The sequence below is a fragment of the Kwoniella mangroviensis genome (genome assembly GCF_000507465.2).
Source record: "Kwoniella mangroviensis CBS 8507 chromosome 1 map unlocalized Ctg01, whole genome shotgun sequence".
NCBI classification, from domain to species: Eukaryota; Fungi; Basidiomycota; class Tremellomycetes; order Tremellales; family Cryptococcaceae; genus Kwoniella; species Kwoniella mangrovensis.
The window spans coordinates 4,929,292-4,953,999 of record NW_027062533.1 but is presented as its reverse complement, the minus strand read 5'-3'; the positions used below and the strand labels follow the sequence as shown (position 1 = coordinate 4,953,999).

The following is a 24,708-nucleotide window of genomic DNA, read 5'->3' as shown; positions in this document are numbered from 1 at the left end:
CGGTGCTTCCGCTGGAAGTTGTCGAGGACGGAATCAAATATTTCTCTTGGTCAAAACAAAAAGCTGAAAGAGGTCGAGCATGTCTTCGGTTTTCCTTGATCGTTCATATGTAATTGCACCAGCAAACATAGAGATACCCATCAAGAGACTCTACCAAAGCCATTCGAAATTCAGGAAGTGACATCCCGCTTCCACTTGCCTGCTTGGTCGAAAGACGATACTACATTCAACTCTCCAACTTTATTCAAAATGTCAGAACCCCTTCCTCCTTCCTCCTCATCATCTCCTTCCAGCAAACCATCAATGACCCCTTCCGCCTTCCGTATACCACTCAAGAGATCACCAGAGAAGGTATACACCGGCCCAACATCCGAGGAGCTCGCTGCGCCACGAACGAGATCCCAAGCGGAGAAGTATTTCGCGAGAGTCGCCAATGAGAATGTACTGCCTACGAGGGCGAGTAAGATTTTAGGTGTTGGAGGATGGGTATTGGGTGGATGTGAGTGTCTTTTCTCATTTGATATGACAATATTTGGGAGCAAAAACGTGCATGGGAAGGGATAATTGTCGATTTATCGTATGTTCCAATGAATCTGGAGAAGGGGATATGTGGGACTTGAGTTTGGACTTGGAGGAATCCATCTGTCTACCTGATGAGGCTCCCTGGATCAAACGATGCTAATTGAACTTAGCTGACATCTGACGTATGTATTTCATCAGTCGCATGCGTCTACATGGCGCTGTTCGTAGATTTCGGTGAGCGCGAACATGTTTTCTCTCCAGTGAGTAATATCATACCCCTCTCGCCTCTAATCTTCTGTCGTATCATTGACGAAAGACTGATGGGATACTAATTAAATTCGGTATAATTGGGATTGTTCAGGTACGAAGACAATATGCGTCTCTCAAACAATCGTTCTTTACCTTATCGCCAATTGAGAGGGAGATGATGGGTGTGGAGGACCGTAGGCAGAGGCAAGGTCAGGAAGAGACCAGACCATCTTAGGCAACGATAGTAGAATATCTCATTTCAGAGGACAACATTGATCATTGGTAGAAGCAATATCATATACCTGGCATTCTCAGTATACCCAATCAGACAGTATGTAACCGATATCCAGTATCTAATTCCATGCCATAACCATCATCTACAACAGGTGAATAATATATCGAAATGATGCGCAGAATATCGATCCTTAAGGCTCAATCAATGTTCCATAAAGCAATACCAGCAATGCAAAAAGAAGCCTAATCAATCCAATAAATCGTGCATGTTCATGTCCGGCATTAATAGGCATCATAAAAGCATAAAGAGTGACGTTAAGCTAATTCCCGAGAAGGTGGGAGTGTTTTTGGGTATATATGAAAAGTCGAAAAGTGGGTATAGTGCTGTATATGGCTAGAGAAACGGAAGAGATGGAAAAAAGAGTGTATATGGTTAAAAACTTGTAAGAAGCAGAATAAATGAGTGTGATAGTGATCCGAAATGAGCAGAAGCAGAAATCAAGAAATCAAAGTATCCCAAAGCCAAAATTTTGATCTAAACACAAGGAAATCGAAAAATCAAAGCAAACCAATCCGTGTGTTTACGTGTATCTTTCTGGTATTTCTTCCTCATTTTCTCCTTCAATACCTTCTCCAGTTGCTCCAGTCGCTGACTGTGTTATAATCCCTCCTCAACCTTATCCATCTTCTTTCCCATCCCCATAGCACCTTTCAAACTCTTCAACCAACCTTTCTTATGTCCCTCCACCGTTCGGAGGGTAAGTACACTCTGTGCACCAGGTGTATTGGGTCTGGTGCTAGGTATCTCTCTATCCTGAGAAGTTGATTGCAGGTTCAATTTTGAAGATCTCTTTTCTAATTTACCACCACCGTTGCTATGTGATCTCGATAATTCGCTCTTGCCGTGGATGTGATTATTGGAATCACCCAATAAGGCTCTTGCCCGCTCTCTTAATGATGCCATTGATGAAGAAGGTTTGACCGCCATCATAAATCCTTTCCCACTTGACAAACTTCCCCAGCCTTCGCCTTGTCTGATCACACCAGGCTCAGTAGATAAGAGGTTTTCAAACATTACTCTTCTTGGTGAACCTAAGCCGGATTGGGACTTGTGGTCTGCGTCCTCGTCAGACATGGACAAAGGGTCGTACTCTGGTCCAGCAACGAAAGATGGTGAAGGTATGACTGGCATGGTGTTGAAATTTCTCAAATTCGATTCGGATTTTCGCATGGGCACTTTGGTCAATCCCCTTGTAGTAGATGATCGTAGAGCCGGAGTTGAGGGAGCACCTTTCAATGCGTGAGATGATGTAGATGTAGCGGGAGGTTTGAGTGGCACGAGCTGGGCGATATCCGCTGTAGTAGAAATGCATGAATATTAGTCGTTTTGCTCATCAATGTGAAGCTTTTCAATCGGAACTTACGAGTGTTGGATCGTGATCCAGATACTGGTCTTTCCTTCTCTGTTCCTTTCTCAGTACCGAACAGCTTGAGAACATGTGATACTACGAACATGACTCGATGTCAGCTGATGCAGCAGTACACAGTGCCTAGTATTTTATCACATACCAGTTGGTCTATCCTTCTTTCCTTTCCTACCCTGTTCCTCCAACCATTTATTAGCCATTTTGACTTTCTCTTCAGCTTCCTTGATATCCATAGGACCTCCATTGTTAGCCCATTTGGGAGGTGTGGAAGGTTCGACTTGGGTGGACGAAGTTCTCAAATGGGATGGGATGGCTTTATCAGGTGTCAAGCCAAACGTTTTCTTCGCTGTTTGCACTTCATCCGACACAGTCAAAGAACCGCTTAGGGTGAGTAAAGGTAAAGGTGGTTCTCTACCTTCTGCAATTGCTTTTCTAGCATCTTCAATAATACTTTCGACTGACTTGATCCAGTTGGACATCTTATCTAATCGACCATCCATTTCGAGCGCTTCGACAGATCGAGTTCGGGTCAATCCACTCGCCAAAGTAGAAGCGTACGAATCGACCGATTGTCTAACCTCGTTCTGGGTTGATGTGGTAGATGCACCAGCGATGTTCGAGGATGGTTGTTTGGAAGTTGTAACAGGTGAAGGAGCAAGTACTTCCATTTGATCACCTCGACCTGAGATCTGTCTGAATCTCACTAATTTCTCTTGATCAGATACCAGTATCTTATCTCGCAGTTCGGAGAGAGGAGATTCGTCATCAGATGCCGGGAATACTTTGCCACGTAGGACGTCCATCTCCGCTTGAGGTTTCCGACCAGCTCGTCGGATCTTCTGAGGTGAGGGAGTAGGAACTCGGTTGGCTGATGATCTCTGTTCTCGAGCTGCATCGCAGGAGCATAAGCTTACAGCCGCTTCTATGACAAGGGGCAGGCTAACTTACGAGGTGACATAGGCTCAGCAGGTTTAACAGGTCGTTTACCTTTATCTTCGTGATTATCATGGAAGTGAATGACTATACAACAATTCGTTGTCAGCCCTATGCGTGAGAAGTACTTAGACCATCGACTGGCTTACCAGTATCGACCTCTTTGTTACCTTCCTTCACCTTGATATCCACCTCTTCCTCTCTCACATCCACCAGCACGGCCCTCTCAACACCCAAACTTCGTCTCTCGTCTTCTTTCCTAGACACTGAATCAGCTTTCTTCAACTCAACTGCCGAGTCAAGTGATTTAGGTCGTGGAGGTTCGGGTGCATGTCTCTTGACAGCTGCGATGGCTTCAGCAGCTTTATCGTGAGTATGAGCATGTACCAATTTACGTGTACCTTCTAGAGATTTCATAGTTTTCAATACTGCTTCTTCCTTCGATTTCGGTACAGGAGACGTAGTAGATATGGCGGAAACTCGTTTGTCTTTTATGGTCGATGTAGAAACGGCGTGCGAAAGTACGCCTTGAGTGGTATTCTGGCTTGTAGATGAGGTCGGTCGAGAGAAGTTGGTGAGGTTTGAATTGGATGTTCGGGGGACTACCTTTTTATCGGCTACATATGTGAAGCAATACTGTCAGCTTATGACCTCTCGGCGAGTTGTCCAAAATTTCAAGCTTACCAATAAGAGAGAGCTCTTTGATTCTGAGCGGTTGAGCAGGCTTGAGTACTTTAGTAGCTATCAAATCCCATCAGCTATGCAAGCTGACTGTTATGCTAATTCGTCATACTCACGAGTGGGATCATCGTTATCATCTTCTTTATCCTTAATCTCCTCCTCTCTTTTCCTAATCACCAATTTGTTCAACGCTCTCTCAGCATCGACGTTGACATTCTCTTTATCATCAGCCCTATCACCTTTGTTGTGGGTTGTGGCTTTTGAGATACTAGTATGCTGTTTGATCGACTCGCCCAATGCTGGAGTAGTAGCTCGATGAGAGTGTCGAGTAGTATCTTTATCCTTATGATGATGGTGGGTGGTACCTTCCTTCTTGGTCTTTCGTTTCTTCTTCTTCTCGGTCTTGGCCGCTGCCAAAGCTTCGGTGTATTCAGAAGGGACTGGAATGGGTTCCTGATCGTATCCATCGAAAGATGCAGCAGCCCTTACGAAATGAGGAGTGATGATTACACTAGGTGGAGCAGGCTGTAACGCCGGATGATGGTATGCTTGCATTGCGGTCATTCGATAAGCTGGATCAGGTTGGATCATATGCCGAAGAAGGTTTTCAAGATCTGTTAGGTTACAAAAGAATATGTCACTTTGAGTATGAGACAGATTCTTTCATGACACAACTGACCTTCAGGCATTGACCATTTACCAACCCATTTGCCTTTCTATGATCTTTCGTAGTAAAGTACAAGCGCTTCGGGAGTTGCAAATTGTTCTTCTTCATTTTCCTCGAAAGGTGTCCTTCCAATGAGGATCTCGAACATTGTGATCTATAAGAGATTCATGTCAGTTGAATTCACTCAGGATTGAGATCGACCGGTGGGTTCCAACTTACACCCAAAGACCATACATCCGAAGCACGCTCATCATGAGGCATACCCATCGCTCTGATCGGATCAAGGTACTATCCATAAACAAAGTCAGATATACTGAGAGATATAATGAGTTTCGCCAAGTCGCAGACGATGCTAGCTTACCTCAGGTGTCCCCCAAGAGATAGAAGACAAGAAACTGCCTCTCGCATTTACATCCCATCGTTGAGCGAATCCGAAATCGACCAATACGGGAATATCATTATGGCTCAGAAGAACATTGGCAGGTTTGATATCGTTATGAGTGATTCCTCTTTCATGGAGGTACGCGACGGCTGATGCCAATTGACGTAGATAGGGTGTGGCTCTTGAAGGCGGGAGACAGACGGGGATCAGTTCGGCCAAGTGCGGCATGATTACTCTGCGGATGATGTCAGTATCGTATTCGTTTGGGATGGGAGATAGGAGCTCAACTCACATTGCATAAGTGGGAGTGATGACAAAAGCTTCAAATTGGATGATACTAGGATGAGGTTCGTATCGTAATGATCTAATTATCTTCATCTCACCCCATAAAGCTCGCACTCTTGCTGCGGTGGTCTACAAGCAGTGTGATGCATCAGTATCAAAAGTCACATTTTGCTAAAATCAGAGATGGAACAGTAAAAGATTGACTTACAGCACTCCTTGATCTATGAACCAACTTGATAGCTACCTTCCCACCCGCACCGGTCCCACCAGAAACAGCAGCTTTCTTACCCAATTTCAAAATCGCTCTTTCATTCTCATTGTGCTGATCGAACAGATGACTCGATCTCGTATGTTTCGGTTTACACAACCATACACTACCCCAATTCCCAAATCCAATTTCTGATATGAACGTGAATCGATCCGAAAGTTGTTGATCGGTTATAGAAAAGATATCATCTGTTCCTGATGTGATAGAAGATATAGCAGGATGTAAGGTTGATTCTCCATTATCGTATTTTTCATCTTCTTCTTCACCACTTTCACCATAATAAGATTGTTCCTGTCTTACTACCTGTTGCTGCTGTTGTTGTTGTTGATGATGATGAGAAGGGTAATCCACATGATATTCACCATCTACACCTCCTTCGGAGGATGTTATAAGTGTACTTGAACTTTCATTGATTTGTCCGTGGATATGATTCGCATGACCATTAGGTTGTTGATAGATCAGCGATTCAGGTGAGATGGTGTTATAGGAGATAGTGTCGAATTCAGTTTTATGAGGTGGTGAAGGAGTAGATGATGAGTCATAGGTGAATGCTGAACGAGAGTCCGTACGTGAGATACCAGAGTTGGAAGTAGATGTGGAAGAAGCTAAGAGTGGATTGGGTGATGGGTTGGGTGAGAGATGTTGCTGAGTTTGGGGTTGTTTGGCTTTATGGTCGGGTGAACCAAGTCCTAACCTAAGTCGGATCTTGGATTTTGGTTTGTTCAATTTCGGTTGAGTTGTATTGACCATCTTGCACAGACAAGTGACTGAGGACGGTAAAGGGTTGAGAGATACTCTAAAGGAGTTTGGTGAAGTAGAATGCTATGTTGGAATTGTTTGGAACAAGCAAAGCGAGGAAAGTTGTGATCGAGTGATGACAGTAGTACGTTCTATATCATTTGATATGGTGAGATCATAAGATCATGAGGGAAACGAGCGTGAAAGAGGCATTAATCGTCGTTGGAAATGATGATGATGATCTAAAAGAGAAAGAAGATGACAAGAAACGTTAGGACGTCAGACGTTCGTCAGTCGAATGGTAAGTAAGATACGACAAGAAGAAAGAAGAAAGAGATCAAGTCATTGTTCGGTGAGTGGGTCAGTGTCAGTCTGTATATGCATGATCAAGCTGTGACTTGTTTACATCGATATGGGGATATCCAAGCGTTTTGAGGGTTAGATGAGGATGGTGTAAAACGTTGGATGATAAACACCACGTCTAGTATGTATGGTGAGTTGTAGATTGTCGATCAACCTGTCATACAGTACAAAGCTAAAAAACAAGGAAATCAGTCACGCTGGTCAATTCGCGTCGTTGAGGGCCAGATTAATGCGGTACTTGATCTTGTTTGTTTACGAAAATCAGACAAGGGATGTAACGTGTTTACCCACACAGTCTTCTGTCATTACCATTACCATTGTCATGTTCGGAGTCATCGGAATGATCTTCTTCGACATCGCCTCGGGAGGTTGTAACGTTCGTTATCGCCATTGATAGCTTCTAGAACATATCTGTCAAGATTAGCTTGAGCCATGATCACACCCATTTTCCGTTGTTACGATGATTATCCATCCTTGACTACCCTGTCCATCGTCATCGTCATCGTCGCCGTCACCATCAATGCACCGAGTAACGCATTGACCACCGCGCACTCATGATTTCCTTTTCCCTGACCCATAATGAGGTGACACGAGGTTAAAGCGACCAACGACCACCACTGGCTCGACCCAGAATTCAGGATCGAGGAAATCGATTTGTATGCATGATGATCAATGATGATAATGCTGATCTGATGACGATGTGCACCAATGCATATTTGTCGATGATCCTTCCCTTCGCCCATGGTTATGACAACATACTTCCGATTGATCCGTGTGTTATACACAAACAAAATTAATTCTCTGGATGTGGCAGCCAATTTCACTTCCATTATATCCCTTCCTCAACCTAGTAAACCCATGTTACAAATCAATTTACACAATCAACATGACAAACATCTAATGTCCTTACTCAGTCATGTAACGATAGTTGGGTAATCTGATAAGCATTCCCAAGGCAAGGTGCGCCATTATACCTCGATTTCTCCGGGCGATTCAACCGGTATTCCAGCTTGACCACCTCTGTTCAACAGATTGGCTCCTCCACCTCTTACTGCTCCTTCCTGGATCGCACTGAGCATGTGATTGGTGGGTCGGGGTGTGGGTGTTCCAGAGCTGGAACTGGACGTTGTGGAGGACGGACGAAGGTTGGAAGCTGGTAATGGAGCGGGACGAGAAGTGTGTTGGAGTCTGTTCATGATATAATTATTTAGCATGCATAATCTCAAAACATCTTACACAAATCATGTTAGAGGTGATGGATGTATCGGATCAGACTTACGGGTTTTGTGACGAGTAATCGCAATGTACATAAGCTCTTATCACTCCATCAAGACTAGAGTCGACACAAACCTCAGTAAGCTAGTCTCAGTGGGATTGTGCAACCGCAGCTCACCTTTCCAATACACATCTGCCAGTTCCAAAGCGCTATCAGCTATTGACTATTAAGAAAGTATCCAAACTCGAAAACTCACTGTATAGTCTCTCCTACATCATGAGCAAAATGCAATGAACTCGATCTCGGTAGAATCACATCGATCTCAACGATTAAATCGTCTCTATCGGTGACATATTCCACACCAACGACAGCAATGCGGTCAGCTAAGACAATCTCACGTTTTGCTGAAAGAGCACTATCGCGTAGCTGGACTCACCCAATATGATAACATTCCACATCGGCAATTTCCAATACAGGATTGAATCTCGATACCAAGTACAATACTCTGGTGATTTGATCTCCAGACGCTGATTTTCCGGACACTACACAGGTAGACTGTCAGCTCATGATTGACACTCAGACCAAACGAGCGATCTGAGATTGTCTTGTACTCACAATTCGCAAAATTCTGTAATAGTGTTTTGATCCATTCAACAATGATATATGTTGATAAGACCATACCTCCGATCGGATCGAGCAATCTCCATTTGAAGAATGTACCTATCCACTATATAACGCCAACAAACCAACATAAAATCAGCGCTGTGACTGATAATAAGGATTAAAGAGATTGGACATACGGGGAAAGCCAGAGACATCATATTGAAAAACACGTCATTCTCTGCGTCCTGAGCTAGAGCCTGTACACCCGAAGAAGGTATATGGGAACACCATATCCACCTATCTCACAGACATATTAGCTGAGCTTGACCATGAACGACGAGAGGGGAAGCGTGTCAACTAACAAGATAAACTTGATTCCTATGGTAGCTAACATGACCCTAGACCATATGATATAGTATCAGCTGAGGTTCAACGTAAGACGTTGTTCGCCAAAGACCAGCTCACCCTATTCCCAACCAGCTCAAATCTACTGGAGCTTCCTCAGACGGTTTCATAGCCCTTTGAAAGGATTCGATGAATACCTGTACAAAGGATGCTATCATCGCCACCGAGAAGATGAGCTGCGATGACATTAAGAGGAAAGGCAAAATTAGCGAGATTCATGCAGGCGATACGGTCACGAGATACTACCTCAGATGATGTACATTCCGAGGTTGACTCATTGACTCACCACTCCCAAAGGTTCGAACCGCCTTTTTCCAGCAGGATACTATTCCCGATAGATCAGTATATTTATCTATTTTCCTCCCGAAGAATGTATATATGATCATTTGTCTTTGCTCACCTTGTGCCTATCAGATTTAACCCCTATAGCCCAACTTGTCCCCAGAATAATCAGAGTACTTAACAAGTCCAGAGCGGAGTCCACCAAGGACGCAGTCAAGGATATTGAGGAAGAGTAAAGTACAGCTATCGCTTTGGCTCCAACCAGTAGGATATTCACGACCGTGTTGACTATCATCGGAACATATCAGAATCAGCATTAGCATCAGATCTGAGACGATTGGACCGTCGGTGAGTCTCGATAGCGCAAGAGATAATTCTATGTTGAAAAATATAGAGCGGATTGAGGATTACTTTTGAAGAGTTAACATGACTCACCATTCAAGGCTAATTTCGCTAGGTTTTCTCTTCTTTCCTCTTTACTACTGCCTTTCCCTTTACCTCCCAGCCCTAACAGTCCCGTACTTTCATCTTCGTCCTGATCATGATCTTGGTCGATCATTCTACTCCTTTTGATTTTCCACGCACTCCCCCTCCTACCCATCTGTTCAGGTGGATTCGCAACTTCTTCTTCTAAATCTCCTATTCTCTGTAGATAGCTACGTTGGGGTGAGAATGATATGGCTATATCATGAGGGAGTGAACCGGAAAGGAGTGAATCGACTTCTTGATAATGCGTGTATAACAATGCCAGGTGTTCGTAATATGGCCTCAGCTGTATTTCAAATTATCTCTATATCAGTCAAAATCATATATCGTCATCGAGAGACTCGAAACATCACCAGTAGACCAAAAAGGAGGAAGTAAGCAGAGGGCGGTGAGCTCACCTTCTTAGGTAGTCTCTTGATTTCTCGTTCGTCCGTCGGTATATCCTCAAATTCTAATGCAGATCTCTCTTCCTCTGATATGATTCCTCCAGCATGAACTTCCTCCATCGTCATTCCCTTACCGTGTCTAGGGGGAAATGGTCTTGAGATACTTTGTCTGGAATTCGATCCACCTGGAGACACATCAAAATAACCGCTTTCGGAGCTACCATTTGCATGACCATTGGACAGTCCGTTTGCATCTGAAAAGGTTGAATAGCTTCGGTGTTGTTGAGGAGGTTGTTGGGGGACATACTCTCCGTTGAGGAGCATCTTGGTGGTTGGGGAACTCGAGGACATCCTGAAAACGACGGAGCACTTTGGGAGGGATTGCAGCCGAACGAGACAGAAGCCTGAGAAATCAGAGAGCTGAACAGAATCCCTCTAATGACATGACAAGTGAGAAGAGGGATTCTACTTGACGTACTCGGGGATTGAAATTGTCATTATGTTATATCACTGGAATCTGATCTCTTCCACTCGAATGGAGTTACCTACCCGAGTACCCTTCGTCATACTTGACCTCACGGAGTGCCCTCCCATCTCCATTTCTGCTTATCATTCATCATCGTCATTCCGACGGATCAATCGAGACAAGAACATCAGCTTCAACTTTGGTTGTCCTTTGTGCTTTGTCCTGCACATGTCTGATCTCATCGCACATCCACAACCCAGTAATTACCGCCAAATCAGACAGTCGGTCAGACCATACCTTCTGCCTACATCTAGATGCCCTCTCCTCCCCCGCCATTTCATTTGTTACGCTCTCATCACTCCCCAATCTCTTCAGTCCACTTCAACCCTTCGAACACCCTCTTATACTCGGGCGATCAAGATGGGTATATAAGCATACTAGATCTGAAAGTAAGAAGAGTGGTAGGGTATTGGAAAGCTCATGAAGGAGGTATATTGGGATTGGAAGAATGGCAAGGTGGATTGATAAGGTACATTCACATTCATGTACATACCTCACTTCTAGAGGAAGAAATATGACCAAGCTGATCAACGGAGTATTGGGTAGTCATGGGAGAGATAATATCATCCATTTTCATCAAACTCTCAAGAAACCATATATCTCCTTCGGTATAGGTAATACCCAGAAGAAGGGTCTGGAGGTGGTTAAGAGTTTGCCGACGAATACATCGAATTTCTGCAGATTCTCTTTATTACCTTTATCACCGTCCACTGTGGACAATCATGATGAAGTGAATCCAAAAGGCAAAGGCAAAGAGACAGAAGCGTTGATGGCTGTACCTAGTTTACTGGATTCTGAGCTTGTGAGTCAGCTTACAATCTCGTTTTCGTCACCATCGCGAAGGGTATGAGCTGATGTATCTTCAATGATCAATTGGATAGGTCGATATATTTCATCTTCCATCAATGAGGCGTATACACGCTTCAGTGAATTACCTTCCAAAAGTTACACCCCTGTCGGATGATACAGTAGTACCCGATCAGGCTCGTTCGGGTAAGCTCTGCCCTGCCTGATCTGGCAGATGGTGCCAAGTCGGAGTAAGCTGATATCTACTTCAAATAGGTCTGGTCATGTCAATTCATCTTCGACTTAACCCTGCAACTTCCCAAGTCACCTTGAGTATAGGTTACGAAGATGGTCGAGTCGAACTATTCATATCTTCGACCCAATCGATAGATGTTGTATTCGATGCTAGGATGTCACAAACACCTGATGATAATCCGTGGAAGATGGTTTGGAGAGGAAAGGGTCATAATGAGGCGGTTATGGGCATGGACGTGGATAGATTTGGAAGGTATGGGTGGACAGTCTCGGCAGATCATAGATTGGTAAGATATGATTTCGGAAAGGTAAGTAACGGTCTAGTCATGTCCTCATTTTGACAATATCGTCATGATGCATAGATATGTTTACAGAATTATGGAGGGGGTAATCATATACTAATCATGCCTTTGGATTATAGGTCATACAGGATAAGCTGGATCTAGACGATCAAAGTATAATGAAAGAATATGGAATGAAGTCGATCGGTAATTCCTCTGTAGCTGTTAATGCAAGTGGCAAGGTAGTAGCTGTGGGAGGATGGGATGGGAAGTGAGTTCAGCTATCTTCTCCCAGAAAGTTATGATTGGCTTAATGGATGGTGCATTGTAGGATCCGCTTGTTTTCCGCAGAATCATTCAAACCGCTCGGTTCACTCTCATCTCATCGCGAAACAGTACATACTTTGTCTTTTGCAAATCCTGTCAATCACACTCAGAGGGTACAAGACACAGAAGACCAATCTACTATAGATATAGAGGAGGATGATGATAGTGATGATGAAGATGAAGAAGATACTGACACAATACCTAAAGAAAGATGGTTGGCGAGTGGAGGTAAAGATACGAAAGTGGCTTTGTGGGGATTGATGGATTTTGAGAAGGGTTTGAAGGATGATTGATGGGGAAGATGCATTGTTGAATAACATGTCAGTGACAGAGCCGTGATGTGCGTCTTTCTGCAGAGAGCGGACCGTGTATTTGCTGATACATTATGCACACACTGACATCATCGGCCATCACTTAGTCTCGAGATCTACCGCATGGTCGATGCGCGGTTGTCAAAGCGTGTCTGATGGTCACCATCAACTCTTTTAGCCTGAGCACATACCTCCTCTCGGAGCAGGTCGTGTTGGTTGTTTGTCTCTTTCCTCTCGGCCGGACCTAGAGAGGCCTGTCAACTCAACGGTCAAAGCGGGATCATCATGCTGTACGATGTGTACAAGATGGAATCAGCTTGGAAAAAATCTCGAGTTCTCAAGAATCAATCGTTTGTTCAATTTTCAACCTCGAGTTCTCGCCACTTTTTCTTCTTCTTGACACACCTTTAAATTTGTACTTCTTCTTCTGTCAGCTATTTGGGCTCCTAGCATCCTCCGTATCAATCTTCCTAAAGGATTCAGGTGAACACTCCCATACCCAACTGATCATCGACTAATCGGGATAAATATGATGACAGAGTGGGTGGTCGAGTCTCATCTGTTTACTTGATATGTAACGATAGATACGCCAAGTGCTGATCACTAAGTATGTCGACTGTCACCTTCAGCTCAATTTCGGAACCCCAACCTCCCAAAATTCACCTCACGACTGATGAGTTACAACAACATACACAAGTGAAAGATCAAGGGCACGATACCAGCATGACTGAAAATGACAATATCGAGTAAGTGGTTTGCGATATTTCTCAATTGTACCTTTTCCAACTGACGAAAATTTCTAATTTTGCAAATAGAGATCCTTATATACAACATGCCCCTCCAGATTGGCCATTATGCGACTCATGGATCACAAACACCCGAGGTGGTATCATGATATACAACGATACCTTCTACGAAGTTCGAAGAGTCCCCAACACTCTTTCCGATCAATTGATGAGCGAAGACGATTTTGGCATCTTACCTTCGACCACTGCTCCTGGATTGCTCATTATCGGTGACAAGGTTGAAGAGCTGACCCTTGTCCAAGTAAGAGCTAAGAAGAGGGAAGTTGGCAAGAAGGGAGAAGTAGTCGAGAATGCGGATGGGAGTTTAGTTCATCCACAAGGTCTAGAAGATACTCGACTTGCCATCGAAACAGAGGAATTCAAATCACTTCCTATTGTCAAAGTTGATCCTTCCATCCATCACGTAAAACTTCCAAGGTCTCTCAGAGAAGTAAAAAACTTGATCACAGTCCGAGGTGTGCCACACTTGATACAGTTAGTAGGAAGGGCTGAAGAAGGTAGAGTTGTCACTTTGAGATATGGTCAAGATCTCACCAGCTGGAACATGGGACCCTTCGTCGACGGTGCAAAGGTCCAACTTCCTCAAGAATGGAAATACCAATGGGTCGTCGATATCGTCTTGCCTTTACAGAACTTACACAAGCTCGGAATCCTCCATGGCGACCTGACTACCAATAACGTCTTATACGATCATGATCACGCTATCTTGTGCGATTTAGAATCAGGTCCTCATACCGATCTTCTCATTCCCCCCGAGCTTGCCCAAGGTCTCATCAAGGATTTCAACGCTAAGATGGATATCTATGGTTTAGGAACTTTGTTATGGTCAATTGAGAATAGAAACATGCCTAGACCTCATAGGAAACTTGAATGTACGGGTGTATTTGCGGATTTGATGTCAAGATGTATGGCGGATGATCCAGATGATAGACCTACTTTGGATCAGATAATCGAGGAACTTCGACGACTTCCGCAGACTAGGTCTCTCTTCCCGAATGAAAATTCTATCACCAATCTTACCACATGTGGCACCGACACCTCCACCATTGACGGTACCCCGTCTGGTCCAGCTCTCATTCCGGATCCCAGCTCATGGTGGTACACTCATACTGGCGCGGTAGTGAATCTCAAAGGCACATTCTACGAAATTCGTCGAGTGCCCGACACTCTTTCCGATCGAATCCTTAACCATGGAGGACCGTTGCCCGTGTCAGACTCTCCTGGGGTGACGATCAACGGGAACTCAGTCGAACATCTGACCTCGCAGGAAGTACACGAACGACGAAAGACCTATAATATCGATGAAAACTGTCATCCCCTTCCAGATGAAGATGGTACTTTTGACCCCAGGAAAGATGTTGAATCTTCTCAATTGGCCATCCAATCCGATATCTTTAAATCTCTTCCTATCATCGAAGTCGATCCGAACATTCACCACGTTAAAAAACCAAGATCGATCAACGAATTGAAGAACCTTATCTCAATTCAAGGTGATTCATACGTGGTCCAATTACTCGGTCGAACTACCGATGGCAAGATAGTTACCTCGAAATACGGTGATCAAACATTATTGGATTGGATCAACGATATTGGGAAGAAGGTACCTCAAGAATGGAAATACCAATGGGTAGTCGACATCGCTTTAGGTTTATCAAATCTTCATCAAAAGAACATCGTCCACAATGATTTGGCTGATCAAAATATCTTGCTTAAGGATGATCACGCTATCATATGCGATTTGGAATCTGAACCTACAACTTTGGATATACTACCACCCGAATATGCTCAAGATTTTTGTACTATCAAAGAGAAAAGTGCGGATATCTACGCATTGGGTGTTTTGTTGTGGTTAATTGAGAACAAGAATTCCGCTAGACCTCATAGAACTCTCGAATGTACTGGTATTCTCAAAGAGATCATGTCAAGATGTCTTGCTGTTAACCGTAAGGAAAGACCGACTATCGATCAAGTCGTTTACGAGCTCTGGAGACTCCCTCAAACTAGTTCATTATTCCCTGAAGGATACGAACCTCGAGAAGCTATCCCGCCCAAACTCAATCTAGCAGATGTCGACCATGGTTTTAAGGTCAAAACAGATGGCGGAGACGAAGAAAAGACTGTATACCAAATTGACGGACCTCAGCGATTGCCTTGGCGGAACTGGTTGTATAACGACAAAGGCGCTCTCATCTCTTACAACGGAATATTCTACGAAATCATCAGGATCCCAGACACATTTTCCGATCGAGTCATCAACCAAAGAGCAGATTTACCTTTCGTTCCTTGACAAGCAGCTCCTGACGTCGGCGACAGAGTAGAGAAGATGACTGAGACGGAGCTCGCTATTAGTCGAAGCGGCTGTCAGGGCAATGAAGAAGGTGAACTGGTGCCGATCGATGATGGGTCTTTCGAAGCTGAGAGGGATCAAGGTGTACAACTCACCATCGAATCTGATATCTTCAAATCTCTTCCCTTGATTGAGTATGACGAGCAAGTTCATCATGCAAAATCACCAAGAACGATTCAAGAAGTGCATAACCTGATCAGTGTTAGAGGGGTTCCGGGATTGGTACAGGTGATGGGTAGAACTCAAGATAATCAACTTGTTACGAAGGAGTTTGGCAAGAGCCTTTCGGATTGGATAACCGATAGATCAATAGAAACATCTCGACAAACCAAAATGAACTGGGCTGTCGACATCGCTCGAGCTCTTTGCCAATTGCACCAACGAGACATGTTACACAAAGATCTCTCTGCCAACAATATGCTGGTCGACGGTAATCACGCTGTCCTATGCGATCTAGAATCACGATGGACGACCGGATGTGCAAGATCACCCGAGAATTGTCAAGGTGCAGAATACGACAAACGAGCGGATATCTATGGATTCGGTACTCTGCTCTGGTCTATCGAAAATAGGAATATGCCCAGACCTCATGCGTCTTTACAAACCACTGGTGTGTTCGAGGATATCATGCGAAGATGTCTCGATAACGATCCTGCTAAACGACCTACTATCGTTGAGGTTTTGGCCGAACTTGAAAGACTCAAATATGACAGTTGATGGAAAGCTAGGTTGGGAAGAATTGCATGGAAAGTTCGAATTGAAGATGATGGGTAGGATTCAGATAATCTCGGTTACAGTATATCGAGACCGAACGGTTTCCACTAAAAGAAAAAACAGAATGTAAGAAATAATCATTGACTGTTTGTATCATACATCTATATCATGAATTATGGGCCGTTCGATCCCGCTTGTACAGAAATATCACATCTGATTAACATACTGCCATGTATAAAGATGATACCACCATGCACGAAATGTTGCTCTGTTCGATTGATACGAGTCCTGCCAAGACTGCACGAGCCCCGCTACCCCGCGTTTTAGGCTGAAAAGGAATGCGGGGAGACGCGTGTTACATGTTGTCGAGTGTTCAACCTGAAACACATCACCACTGACCGGGTATGCATAAATCAACCACTACTACTCACTCACAGCACAGCTATCTTACATCTTGCTTGTCATTGCATAGCATGCCATCATCTTAGTGTATAAAAGATCACTTCATCTCGTACATCATAAGCAGAGGGTTTCGATAGATCATAACTCATCATTGCCCCTCATCTCAGACGATCACAATCACCAAACACGACACAACGCTTTGACCATCCGTTATTCAAGAGGTATCAACGGTGGATGAAAGGAGAATTCGAATTGATCAAAGATCCTTTAAACGTCATTCGACACAGTACACCACGGACATACAGCTTGACAACGATACAAGTCGAGCCATCACCATAACATCGACGAAAGATCTATCCGTGCTGGATTGCTCAACTGGGTTCTAGCTGTTCTTGAAAGTACTCTGTCATCAATTTTATCGAAGCGTTCGAAGCAAAATTGAAGAAACATCTAGATCGTAGTGATAGTAGAGCAAGATAATGGACCAACCTCACCCTTCCTCAGGGCATCCAGAGATCTCCCACCCATACCCGCCATCGTACCGTTCACCACCGCGTAACACGCATCAACTAGAATATCAGCGTCGTCGAGAAGACCGACAGAACAATAATCACTTATCAGTCTCTGATAATCCCTATATCCCCTCTGCGTCGTCATCGCCTGACCCATCATATGTACGACCTACCACAAGATTAACTAGATCAGCCTCTGAGTCATCCACTCACCCTGCGCTGGCTCCTACTGGTGGAGCGGGAAAAGAGTATCCGGAAGGATGGACGAAAGAGGATGAAGATGCCGAGAGGGAGTTCCTGAAGAAGGGGATGTTTGATTGGAAGAAATTGACGGGTTGGAGGTTTTGGATAAGGAAGGAATGGTGGTGTGAGTGTGATATCCTCCTATTGACTGATTGAGTAGCGTGCAGACTAGTGGGAGAATTGAGACGATGGGAGTGTTGAGAGTCATGTGGAAATGGCGGAATGTCAATTGTTGTCAGAAGAAGAATATGGTAGACGATAGGGGATTAAGATAGGGGATCGATTTTACGGGGTGACAGTAGCACTATCAAGAAACAGTGATGACTGACTTTGGTCTCACTTCTTTTCCATAGACTGGTATATCATCCTAGTAATCGCTGCAGTCTTGGTCATCCTGATGTCATTATATCATGATCAAGTGAGTCGTCCAATCTCCCAATCTCGCAACCAACCTTTCATCATTACAAACATTGATAAACACCTATACTGACTGCCTTGGCGTGACAGATCGTAGATTGGATGACACCATTCGCAAATTGGATTAAAGAGTGAGTCTAGTTAGCTTTGTCACCTTGCTTCTCGAAAAATATGACATAAGCTAATCGCTCTCCTGATAGTTTGCCAGCAGGGTGGACAATACCCATCGGTCAGCTCGTCATCGCTCGCGAACGAAAATGGTCGAAAGCTGACAATTTTACGGAACAGCAATTTTCTTTGTACTGTCCTTTCCACCTCTGTTCGGTCAAGAAGTGAGTACCTCATCAGAACAGGCCATCACCCAAGAACCATATACTGAGTGTGTTGGACGCATAGATACTAGCGATTATAGTAGGAGTAGTCTGGGGTCTATGGGTAGGGTAGGTAATTGTCTTTGGCTCGATTGATCGATAATCATGGAAGAGGGAAAGAAGCTAATCAGTTGTATATTCGATAATTACAGATTCGGTATAACAGCAGCAGGAACATTATTAGGTGAAATTGGAAATTTCTACGCTTTCAAATATTGTTTGAGATCCACCGCTGCGAAATACGAGAAGAACAATTTCAATTATGCTTGTATGGCTCATGTGGTTAGAGAAGGAGGGTTTTGGATGATCTTCGTTATTCGATTTAGTGCTATTCCTGGGTAAGTGGGTCGAAATAGAGTGATGAAGTGAAGGGAGAGATACTGATTTGACTGAGGACGGTGTTTGAATATGCAATAGGCACTTCTCGAGTGAGTTGAACTGTGCCTCGATCAATATCATCTCCAGAGATCCCCCGTCATATTATGTGATAAGAATCAAAGCTGACTCAGAAGTCTTGCATCTATAGCCGCTGTTTTCGCGACTTGTGGGGTTGGTTTTTGGATTTTCACCATAGCTACCATTCTGACTCTCCCTAAACAAGTGAGTATCCATTTCAATCGATATTCATTCTTGCCTCACCCCTCAAGATCGACCAACGATCTTTTCCTGCGAGGTGTTGGATATTGACCATTGGATTCATACATCTTAGCTCATCGTCGTATACCTCGGTGTGATATTTGCGAATGATGAAGATACCAGTTCGAAAGAAAAATGGATCTCGCATGGTGTATTGATATTCGGAATTAGTGAGTGAAACTTTCATTTCGTTCCATATCTGTGTGATTAATTCTGCTGGCATGGATTGGTCATTCACTATCTGGAATTGTACATACGAATAACATAGCTTATGCTGGTTTCGTTGACAGTCGTCACCGTCTGGGCAGCATGGTACATATACAAAAAGATGGATCAAGCTAGGATCCATGTATGGAGGAAAAGAAGGCAAGCTCATTTTTTTCTCGTTTTCATTCGTTTCGGTTCGAATATGTAGCTGACCTGACAATCAAACAGGATGGAAGCTGCTTCTAGAGGTGTATCGCTAAATCCGGTAAACAAAGAATGGGACCAACCCACCGACAACAACCTAGATCGACCAACAGTGAATCTTGAAGAAGATGATGATATAGAGGCGAGGAGTCCAATCTTGAATCATAGACATCATGGCAATGGTAATGGTCATCAGAGTTATACGAATCCTTATGATATCAGGTGAGTCAATCATTCTTTTTATCGCATTTGTGGTAATTGTTCTATGACCACATTTCCGTATCATAATTCATCATTTTCGTCTAAATGGAGTTTTTCTGATCTGGATATGTTGTATGGACTAGCTATCAATCACAGAATAACATGTCAATCTACCAAGTTGATCCCTCTTCCTACCCTAATCAATCTTCTCAGTCACTACAAGGTCCCAAAGTAGAGATTGAGCAGGATATAGGATACGCATATAGACCTCCTGTAGAATCAGATTCCACAGATTCATTAAATCGAGCCCAACAACAGCATCAGTTGCATCCTACTGCACAGTTCCCTGAAGCTAAATCTACGGGTATGGGTACGGCGGGAGGATTGAAGAGGAATCAAACTAGTGCGAGTAATTATACGGTATACAATAATGAAAGTGCCGAATTCCCTATTCCTTTACCTAGTAGTCATGCCCAGCATCAGCATGGGGTAGATCACGGAAGAGATCATCCGCATGTACAGTATGGACGATAGATGTATTCGAAGAGTGGAAAGTTTAAGATATGAAACGTGAACACGGATGTAAATGGATGCAATAGATGTAATTCATATTCGATATACCCAAAATATCACATAGATGTATTTATTGCGTGATGGATCCAGTCTCAGTGCAGTTAGAAGCCGAATTATCTATTATCTAAATGAGAGAACAACCTCCATACGAACCAAGTAGCGGTCAGCGTTATGATCGTCTATATTCTCAGATAAGTTATATTAGCCTTGCTCAATACCGAATCTCAAGCAACTCACGGTAATCACGAATGGCCAAACGAGATATGGGTCTTTCATAATTGGTAAGAAAATCAATATCGACGCAGCTGATAATGCCTGCGTGAATAGGAATAGGGAGTTGATGATCGAACGTAAAGAAGCTTTTTAAAGACAATGAGCACACCAACAATGAAATCATTAGCTTATATGTACAGTTTGATTTGATTAGCTGAATGCGAACTGAACTTACGAGGTGATAACATGTATCCTATTTCCATTGCGCTTACTACCTATTCATATCAACAAACCATATCAGTTGAAAAGTACTTCTTGATTATGCATTCGATATGATAGGGAGCTCGACGAAGGAGTGAAGGATGAACTCACAGCAAATGATTCGCTTAATCCTGATAAGATGAAAGAGGGTAGTACCAGCCATGCACTCTGTAAGAAATCATTCAGCTTTGTCCGCTGCGATGGTTCTTCGGTCCTGGTCCCACGGGGATCGAAGGAAAGATGACAACCTACCAAAGGTGAGACTCCACTTCCCTGTTCACAAGTCGTGGCTTGATAACCACAAGGCGAAGTCTGATATACCTTTGGATCATGCAACACGTATCAGCTTACTTTCCATTATTCTGGATCTAGCACTGCCGGAAGCTCACAACATGTTGTATGATTGCTGCCCACGCCATCCCACCAGCAGCCAATAGAAATCCCACTAGGACCCTTTTGACGGGCCCAAAGGCGATCCTTCTGGCAGCGAAATAAGGGTACACATATCGATTTAGTAGTGGTATCTAATTTGGATGATCAGCTTTCAGATGATGTACTTCCAGTAAGCTGACTTACCGATACGACTATAATCAATGGATTTCTACCTGATCTTTGTGAGCTGAGGATTCATCAAAATAAGTAAGATCACAGCTCACGCATGTCCAAGAAAATCATTCGGTACACCCTATACGATTACCATTCTATAAGCTACCTTCTACTAAAAGAGTGAACAAAAGCTTACATTCGTAGTCATCGAACCCGCCAGACTGGTTAACAGCGCGTTCAACCCGCCATCTGCGATGTTATAAACGACGAAGAACGAAAAGAACTTGCAAGCTTGGATGATTTTACCGAATCCGTGCTCATCAATATGATTGCCATGCTCGATCGAATCGTCTTCTTCGAGTTTGTACTGTGTATGTTGGGATGAGGAAAAGTAGGTTCGGGCTTGGTGGTATGTGTCTATTAAAGTTGATGAAGATGGTTTAGGGGATGGGACGAGCTTAGGGTAAATTGGGTAGAGGATGAATGGCATGATGAGAAATATTAACTGTACGTCAATCCGAATTTACATTATGTTGGTATACATCAGCATTTCCGAGCTGTTGGGTAGGCAGAGACGATGGGAAATGACGGACACAAGGTATCAAAAACGCTAGCCAGAAGCCGACGTACTATGGAATCTCATCAGTCCGTTGCCCATAGATACAAATAGATCATCGATGGACATGACTCACTTTTTCAGCAAAAGTAGATGAGATAGCTATGAATGCTCCGATATTGATTGAGCCGTAATACGCAGACATGATCTTTTGAATCGTTGCTATATGCCATGCTTCTGTATAAGCTATGAATGGGGTGTTGCCTTTTCACCCAGCTTACCTTCTCTGTCTATAATTACTTTTTCACCATTTGGTAATGTTTCGACGTAGTCGGTCGAAGGGTTGTACTGTTCGGCCATTATGGGCGCTATATTGGCTTTGATCAGGCCTGAAACTCAACAGTATCAGTCAGAATTCCATCTTGGTCGAGCAGAAACATGGAAAAGATAGACACGGAAATAAGATCACGGCCAATCGATTCCTGGAGTTTCGACATACCTGCTGATCCACCTAGAAGCAACAATCCAAGTAAGAACGGTACGAAGACTCCACCATTCTGGAGCAGGGTCGGCAGAGCAGCTGATCATAGTCATTAGCTACTTCAACGATTGTCCCAGCTTCACAGATGGCTCACCATACACGGACAGTCCATGGGCGACTCCTGCTATACCAGTTCCTACAGCTATAGTCTTGAATTTACCCCATCTCAGATCTGCTAAGATGCCTCCCAGCTACGATACATATCAGCTATATCCAAAGCGGCGCTCGGAGTGGAATGGAGCTCACGAGTGGAGTGGTATATGCCAGTAGAGAGAAAATGACGCTTAGAGCCGTAGATACTTGAAGACCCATTCCCAATGCTCCCGGGGTGAGTTGAGAGTTGGGAGGAGGAGCACCTGTTCCTGGACCACCAGCAGGAAGAGGACGCTGCACGAAATTTCTTTGGGACACAAATTGTCAGTATTGGTCTGGTTAAGAAGACGGTGACGATTGGAGATACCACGGATTGATCATATTGATAGGAGATCAGAGCGGTGGAATACTCACGGGAATAGCCCTCCTACACCGTAGTATGATGCTCTTTCGGCTATGATACATCTCTTGTAAGCTATGTTCTCCTTTTCTTGGACGATCACAAGGGATCAGCTCACCCAGCTCTACAAGAGCAATTGCATAAGCGGTCCATGGTACTTCGCCTGGTACGTGTCGCAATTTAATGCACTGAGCGGCCGTTGGTCTAGGTCCAGGGAGGTTACTTGTGAAGATGACTTCATTGTTGATAGCCGAGGCAATGTTCATCAAACGATGATCAATCAAAAAGTCAACTCTCGAATGAAAGAGGCTACCCACCGTCACCGGTATGTCCACCATCTTGATCATCCTCCGACAGTCGTTGGTCAGACGGGACGAGCTCGTATTGCTCCGCTGTACGGCTGATGCCTGTGGCCCATGCGCTCATCGACGAGACCGGCCCACGTTGTGATGTGGGTGTGTATGTTGAGTTGTTCAGAACGGGCAGAAAGCAAGAGAGGGAGTGACGGAATGAACCTCAAGCGGATGTGGATGTTTATCAGATTGAGAAAGAGATGTGGGCCCCAGCCCCCCGGTCAGTGGGCGATGGCGGTGATCTCCGACATCGAGAGAGCAATCAAAGAGCCGAATGGAGCAGACTGACGATACACGATACATCGATATCGAATAACTCAAACTACATACATCTCCTGCAATTGCAATCTGACATACCTAGTTACAATCGTCTGAACTCTTCAGCTTCATTATCATTCTTAGCAATCTCCTGAACGCTCCATTCCCATAAGTCATCTTGTAACTTCTCTTCGTGACTTTGTTTACTTGACGGGATCTCCTGCGCATCAATAACCGTATAATACTTCCCGCTCTTGTCCTTCTTCCCAAACTCATCTCCTACAATCATTTTCACCAACGTATTCGCGACATAATCAGTGGTGAATATATCTTTAATAAACCATCTCGTGATTCTCAAACCTATAACCCAGCCAAACCAACTTGACCATCTAAATAAATTGGTAGCCATCACTCCAGGTTCCATAGTTATCACTATCCATTCCTTTCCTTGTTCTTTGACTCGTCGGTCCAAAGCATATGCGAAAAGAAGATTACATAATTTCGATAAGCCATATCGTCTAAATCCTTCTGTTTGAGTATTCCACTTTTTGCCTGTTTCCGGATGAGCCACCTTTTCCGCCGATACGTAAGTTGGAGGAGGAACTCTTTTGAGTGATGGATCATGTCCCGAACTGGATATCACGATGATCCTGGCATCATCCGTAAGATATCTTGAGAGTAGAAAGAAGAGAAGTGTGTGATTGACGTGATTTACAGCGAACATTGATTCTAAATCATCAGGAGTGAAGTGGATCTTATGGACGAATTGAATAGCAGCATTGAGAACCAAAGCTCTAAGAGGTGGGAAAGACTTTTCTTCGTATGCTTTGACGAAGATACGGACTCCCTCGTGAGTGGATGAATCGAGTGGAAGGTAGATGACGTTGTTATTGCCTACTTCTGAGTTGATCCGTTCCTCTGCGTCGGAGGAGGATCGGGACGCGATGATTATCAGTGTATCAGGTTCGGATTTCGATAGTGACAAGGCTGTTGAATAGCCTAGACCTGAAGTACCGCCTGTGATGAGGATTGAAGAGGTGAAGGACATCACGATGAGATGGAACGATAGTATCAATGCTATATGACACTGACAATGAGATGACTGAGATCGTAGGATATGCCCCTGTTCGATACGTTCAAGTTGAGTGGGCTCTTCTGTGAGTGGTCAAATCAACTACCTTCTGAGCCTGGGAACGAGATGCTTTTATATCTTTCCAGGAGGCCAATGACTGGTGTCATCT

General features: G+C 44.0%; 10 protein-coding genes across 10 annotated transcripts; 5 read left to right on the top strand and 5 right to left on the bottom strand.

Moving 5' to 3' along the window:
- Nucleotides 1–249: 249 nt before the first annotated feature.
- Nucleotides 250–1,006, top strand: I203_101845 (uncharacterized protein; the record flags this gene model as incomplete). Its single annotated transcript, XM_019146353.1, has 3 exons — nucleotides 250–499; nucleotides 721–782; nucleotides 884–1,006. The coding sequence occupies 3 exons, from the start codon at nucleotides 250–252 to the stop codon at nucleotides 1,004–1,006; spliced, it is 435 nt and encodes a 144-aa protein (XP_019003886.1).
- Nucleotides 1,007–1,663: 657 nt separating this feature from the next.
- On the bottom strand, nucleotides 1,664–4,735 carry I203_101844 (uncharacterized protein; the record flags this gene model as incomplete). The annotated part of the gene is made up of 8 exons (XM_065516969.1): nucleotides 1,664–2,361; nucleotides 2,430–2,510; nucleotides 2,575–3,321; nucleotides 3,381–3,452; nucleotides 3,515–3,982; nucleotides 4,050–4,106; nucleotides 4,163–4,660; nucleotides 4,726–4,735. 8 exons carry the CDS (start codon nucleotides 4,733–4,735, stop codon nucleotides 1,664–1,666), a joined length of 2,631 nt encoding a protein of 876 aa, XP_065373787.1.
- A 27-nt stretch (nucleotides 4,736–4,762) lies between these two features.
- On the bottom strand, nucleotides 4,763–6,398 carry I203_101843 (uncharacterized protein; the record flags this gene model as incomplete). The annotated part of the gene is made up of 5 exons (XM_065516968.1): nucleotides 4,763–4,867; nucleotides 4,933–5,001; nucleotides 5,075–5,330; nucleotides 5,388–5,509; nucleotides 5,589–6,398. 5 exons carry the CDS (start codon nucleotides 6,396–6,398, stop codon nucleotides 4,763–4,765), a joined length of 1,362 nt encoding a protein of 453 aa, XP_065373786.1.
- A 1,319-nt stretch (nucleotides 6,399–7,717) lies between these two features.
- On the bottom strand, nucleotides 7,718–10,478 carry I203_101842 (uncharacterized protein; the record flags this gene model as incomplete). The annotated part of the gene is made up of 13 exons (XM_019146351.2): nucleotides 7,718–7,937; nucleotides 8,029–8,082; nucleotides 8,143–8,157; nucleotides 8,222–8,305; nucleotides 8,402–8,507; nucleotides 8,581–8,692; nucleotides 8,766–8,865; nucleotides 8,931–8,966; nucleotides 9,034–9,149; nucleotides 9,260–9,298; nucleotides 9,374–9,543; nucleotides 9,691–10,027; nucleotides 10,140–10,478. 13 exons carry the CDS (start codon nucleotides 10,476–10,478, stop codon nucleotides 7,718–7,720), a joined length of 1,728 nt encoding a protein of 575 aa, XP_019003884.2.
- A 429-nt stretch (nucleotides 10,479–10,907) lies between these two features.
- Nucleotides 10,908–12,595, top strand: I203_101841 (uncharacterized protein; the record flags this gene model as incomplete). Its single annotated transcript, XM_019146350.1, has 6 exons — nucleotides 10,908–11,122; nucleotides 11,200–11,455; nucleotides 11,535–11,646; nucleotides 11,716–12,002; nucleotides 12,116–12,246; nucleotides 12,307–12,595. The coding sequence occupies 6 exons, from the start codon at nucleotides 10,908–10,910 to the stop codon at nucleotides 12,593–12,595; spliced, it is 1,290 nt and encodes a 429-aa protein (XP_019003883.1).
- Nucleotides 12,596–13,222: 627 nt separating this feature from the next.
- Nucleotides 13,223–15,706, top strand: I203_101840 (uncharacterized protein; the record flags this gene model as incomplete). Its single annotated transcript, XM_019146349.1, has 2 exons — nucleotides 13,223–13,359; nucleotides 13,429–15,706. The coding sequence occupies 2 exons, from the start codon at nucleotides 13,223–13,225 to the stop codon at nucleotides 15,704–15,706; spliced, it is 2,415 nt and encodes an 804-aa protein (XP_019003882.1).
- Nucleotides 15,707–15,742: 36 nt separating this feature from the next.
- I203_101839 (uncharacterized protein) lies at nucleotides 15,743–16,483 on the top strand (the record flags this gene model as incomplete). The annotated part of the gene is made up of 1 exon (XM_019146348.1): nucleotides 15,743–16,483. One exon carries the CDS (start codon nucleotides 15,743–15,745, stop codon nucleotides 16,481–16,483), a length of 741 nt encoding a protein of 246 aa, XP_019003881.1.
- Nucleotides 16,484–17,361: 878 nt separating this feature from the next.
- I203_101838 (uncharacterized protein) lies at nucleotides 17,362–20,207 on the top strand (the record flags this gene model as incomplete). The annotated part of the gene is made up of 13 exons (XM_065516967.1): nucleotides 17,362–17,761; nucleotides 17,991–18,055; nucleotides 18,145–18,185; nucleotides 18,255–18,283; nucleotides 18,343–18,386; nucleotides 18,451–18,494; nucleotides 18,578–18,763; nucleotides 18,843–18,853; nucleotides 18,952–19,025; nucleotides 19,135–19,231; nucleotides 19,352–19,427; nucleotides 19,497–19,694; nucleotides 19,817–20,207. The coding sequence occupies 13 exons, from the start codon at nucleotides 17,362–17,364 to the stop codon at nucleotides 20,205–20,207; spliced, it is 1,656 nt and encodes a 551-aa protein (XP_065373785.1).
- Nucleotides 20,208–20,359: 152 nt separating this feature from the next.
- On the bottom strand, nucleotides 20,360–23,282 carry I203_101837 (uncharacterized protein; the record flags this gene model as incomplete). The annotated part of the gene is made up of 18 exons (XM_019146345.2): nucleotides 20,360–20,425; nucleotides 20,484–20,605; nucleotides 20,695–20,734; nucleotides 20,832–20,888; nucleotides 20,973–21,041; nucleotides 21,110–21,244; nucleotides 21,297–21,321; nucleotides 21,377–21,405; nucleotides 21,463–21,771; nucleotides 21,860–21,895; nucleotides 21,959–22,044; nucleotides 22,104–22,211; nucleotides 22,322–22,402; nucleotides 22,458–22,554; nucleotides 22,610–22,763; nucleotides 22,871–22,910; nucleotides 22,975–23,091; nucleotides 23,174–23,282. The coding sequence occupies 18 exons, from the start codon at nucleotides 23,280–23,282 to the stop codon at nucleotides 20,360–20,362; spliced, it is 1,680 nt and encodes a 559-aa protein (XP_019003878.2).
- A 288-nt stretch (nucleotides 23,283–23,570) lies between these two features.
- Nucleotides 23,571–24,515, bottom strand: I203_101836 (uncharacterized protein; the record flags this gene model as incomplete). Its single annotated transcript, XM_019146344.1, has 1 exon — nucleotides 23,571–24,515. One exon carries the CDS (start codon nucleotides 24,513–24,515, stop codon nucleotides 23,571–23,573), a length of 945 nt encoding a protein of 314 aa, XP_019003877.1.
- Between the last annotated feature and the right edge of the window lie 193 nt (nucleotides 24,516–24,708).